We start from the raw sequence: 3,526 nt of genomic DNA, 5'->3' as shown, positions 1-3,526 counted from the left end.
CCCGGGGAGCGCCGCGCTCGCACCGCTGCTGGGCCCGGGACTTCAGGCTGCAGCCGGCTCCCCGGGCCCGGCGGCTCCCGGCAGCGCAGAGGGGCTTTTTTTTCTTTTTTGCAAAGGAAGCGATAAGCAGGAGAGTCGCACCTACTGTGAAGGCCATCCCCGCTTCCATCACCAGCTGCCCGTCGTTGCCTGTAACACAAAACAGCCCTACCTGGGGGCCCCTCCCGGGAGCCGACCTTTGCTTGCTAAAGCCTTTCCCGCCCCGGGAGGACCTGGGTCCTATCCTGTCCCTGCACAGCAGGCCTGGCCCCCGACAGGCTGCAGGGACGTGGCAGGGGTGCTGGGCTCCCAGCACTGAAGCTTGGGCTGGGCAGGGGTGGCCTTACCGTGGTGCCAGACCTCAGGGTGGCCGTGGAAGTAGGAGCCGATCCCGTGGCCAACGAAGAAGGGGCAGACGCGGAAGCCGCCGTCACGGGCCAGGCGGCTGCAAGGGACAAAATGGGAAAGGTGTCAGCATAGGCCTGCCTGTGCCCCTGGCTCTCAGCTGGGCAAGACTGGGCACAGGGCCTGGCGGAGCAGGGAGGCCAGGCTGGTGGTGGGGGCGGTCTTGCCATAGTTAGGCTTCAATTTGCACCCCTGGGGGCTCTCTCAGCTCCTATTCAGGGCTGGCACGGCCTACACACGTTACCCGATGGGCATAAGCCCCCCTAGAACCAGGCTGCCAGGGACTCGCTCCAGCGGCAGCTGGCTCAGCCCTCCTGCAGAGCTGCCAAGTGCACACGGAGGCCTTTAACTAAGAGCTGCACCCAAGCACGGAAGGCTCACACCTAGTGATAAGCCAATGCAAAAAGGGTAGGTCTGGTTTGAGGCTATGAAACCCAGCTGTGACATCTGAGGAAGGACTATCATCCTAGTTATCTCATTTGTGCTCACTCTAATGTGCCCACCGCCATGGCATCCAGTCACCATTGCATAGAATCTGCACAAAGAACCTGTCAGCATCTGATGAAGTGAGCTTGGGCTCAGAAAACCTTATGCACCTTTCGATTTACTTAGTCTGAGATGCATCTCTACCCTGCTTTCTTTCTGTACAAAGAAAGCCTTCCATAGCACCCCAAAGGTGGCAGGGGTTGAGGTGATCCTGATCTCTGGCACTCTGGAGTTTGCTGAGAGCCCTTCCTCATCAGTGCACTGCAACAGAGACCAGATTTTCACCCTCAAGCTACAGAATTTCCTCTGATCACAGCTGTTTGCACCAAGGTGCAAGTGGAGCTGGGCTTCAAGTTTTAAAGGGTTTTGAAGATTAGAAACAGAACTTCAAACACAGCCTTTGGGAATTGCAGCTGGAGTTTAAATCACCATCCTGAGTTATTAACAAGTCAAATTACTATATGTATGGACACTTAGTAGGTCTTCCTTTGAGATAGTGGATGATGGGAAGTGGGCACAATGTCTAAGAATAACAAAGACTAGGCTGGAGAAAAAAAGAGTTAGTTACATTTAACGATTTTACCAAAAAGAATGAGAAGTATCATGTGTTTTTCGTAAGTTAAATTAATGGACCTCTCTATTTCTGCAGATATGAAAAGTAACCACCCTACTTGAAGCTTGTATATATTTACACAGGGGTCCTTCTCAGGGCTTGTGTAGATAGGGCCAATACAAACAGGTTAAGACACATCAACTAAAGGTGTGAACTCCATAGGCAGAAATTAAAGTAGACTAAACCCCTATTTAGAGACTCTAATTCAGGTACAAAGTGGTTTCAGATTGCTGTAATTTAAAACTGCTCTGAGGAGGATTGTGCCCATGTAGAGGAGCCCCTACAGAGCCTGGAGTGCTCACCCCAAGCACTTGTGCACCATAGTCCAAGAATTCACTGTCACCAATACAGGTCTGTAACACAAGTGAACCGGGGAGAAGCTGGTCAACCATTGTTAATAATGCATTTGCAGAGCTCATACCCAAAGTGGATGATGTAACAGGGTCTGTATGTTAGATACTACCTGCCTGTCAAGCTAATAGATGTTTTTAGATATTACTTCATTTGATTCTGGAACAGAGCAGGAATCTAAATTTAAGATAAACCCACTTCTTTTAGGGCTTTCTAATTGGCAGAGAAGGCTACTAATGGGAATAGGTTGTACACTCCAGTCGGCTGGGATTTTTATCTCACACATCTGTACAATTTAAATGGAAAAATATCATGGAAGTTAGAGATAGAAAAGCCTCAGTAGCACATTAGATTCATCTCTTAGTTGTGGCAGAGCATAATTCAGTAATAAAAGGACTTGGGATATTGGGAGGCCGAACAGGAAGCAGTGGGAATGGAGAGGAATTAGAAAGTGCTTTGCTCACTAACACGTATAAAGAAAATGTGAGAGCCCTAGCTAGGAAACTAGAACTGCAACGCAAGCTGTAGTTCATGTCACACTGACATGTTGAAACAAGTTCTGCAAGAGGAAAATATGCACACTACAGACTTTTGTGCCACCATAGTTTTGCCTGTGCTCTTTGTGTGGTATCCTAGGTCACTGGCAGAGCCCAACCTAATTTTTTTCAGGCCTGTATCTTTGCTGCAGGATTGCCTTTCAAAACTCTTCTATTGTGGGCTCTTCTATAAAGTGGGCTTCTACAAAGCAACTAGTTTTGAGCACCAAGATTAAGTGCATGCTTTGTCTTGGCATGGAAAAGCTCTAGTGTTTTCAGTGACTAATTGAGTGGTGAGCAATGCCAAACACCAGGAATATGGAAGTAGCAGCAGTTGCTTTTGGGCACAAGAGTAAGAGTGTCATGACCATCATCATGTGAAGACAATGCTGAGATGGGTTTTTTTCTTCCTTGTACAATGACAGTAGTACTTCTTGAGTACTCCATTGATGGAATCTGTCTCTTCTTTGTATAACAGTTGGAAACAACACTGTTAGCATTAGTATTTATGTTGTTACAGTCTGAGAGGAAAACAGAGGATCTTTGTGCTCATACATAGTTGACACACTGTGATGTATTCTAGTGTCTTCTTCTCCCTCGTCCTCTTCATTAAATAGTGCCTCTGTATAGGGTTTGAAATGTTCTTTACATAAAATACTGTGCAGGCCATGAATCTTCATGAACAAAAAAAATTGTAGGTGTAGAGCACAGTTCTTACTAATATTTGCACCTACAGCTGGTAGTACCTTAAACAGAACATCAAAGCACTCTACAAAGAGTAATTTTGTCTTGCTGGCTTGTGAGGTGAGACCTACATAGCCCATGCATGCCAGAGTTGCACATTCATGGAATTAGCTGTTTGCAGCACAAGTGTGCTCTCCAATCTGAGTCTTCATGTTAAAAAAAAGATGGCTGTTCATTACTCACTGGCTCTAGAAATAACACTGTAAATGTGATGCAAGGGAGGGAGTAACATCTGCCTGGGTCAGCAGTTAACCTGAAAAAATGCTCTTGAGTTAACACCCTTTTTCATCTCAGTTAGGATCCTCCAGCTTCCATGTTTGCTGGGAGTGTAGTACTGGGGGGGGGGGGGGGG

At 47.3% G+C, this 3,526-nt stretch overlaps 1 protein-coding gene across 1 annotated transcript in view; it reads right to left on the bottom strand.

Moving 5' to 3' along the window:
• Positions 1-3,526, bottom strand: part of METAP1D (methionyl aminopeptidase type 1D, mitochondrial) — a 77,442-nt gene that overhangs the window by 6,356 nt on the left and 67,560 nt on the right. Inside the window, exons 7-8 of the mRNA XM_019522851.1 lie at positions 387-484; positions 142-189 (exon numbers count right to left, since the gene is read on the bottom strand). Of these exons, the coding sequence (XP_019378396.1) occupies positions 142-189; positions 387-484 (146 nt within the window). The remainder of the gene's footprint in view (positions 1-141; positions 190-386; positions 485-3,526) is intronic.

Source organism: Gavialis gangeticus, unplaced genomic scaffold, assembly GCF_001723915.1.
Source record: "Gavialis gangeticus isolate Ggan-Ray unplaced genomic scaffold, GavGan_comp1, whole genome shotgun sequence".
NCBI classification, from domain to species: domain Eukaryota; kingdom Metazoa; phylum Chordata; order Crocodylia; family Gavialidae; genus Gavialis; species Gavialis gangeticus.
Note: the sequence above shows the minus strand (reverse complement) of the source record. Positions and strands in the feature narration are given on the sequence as shown.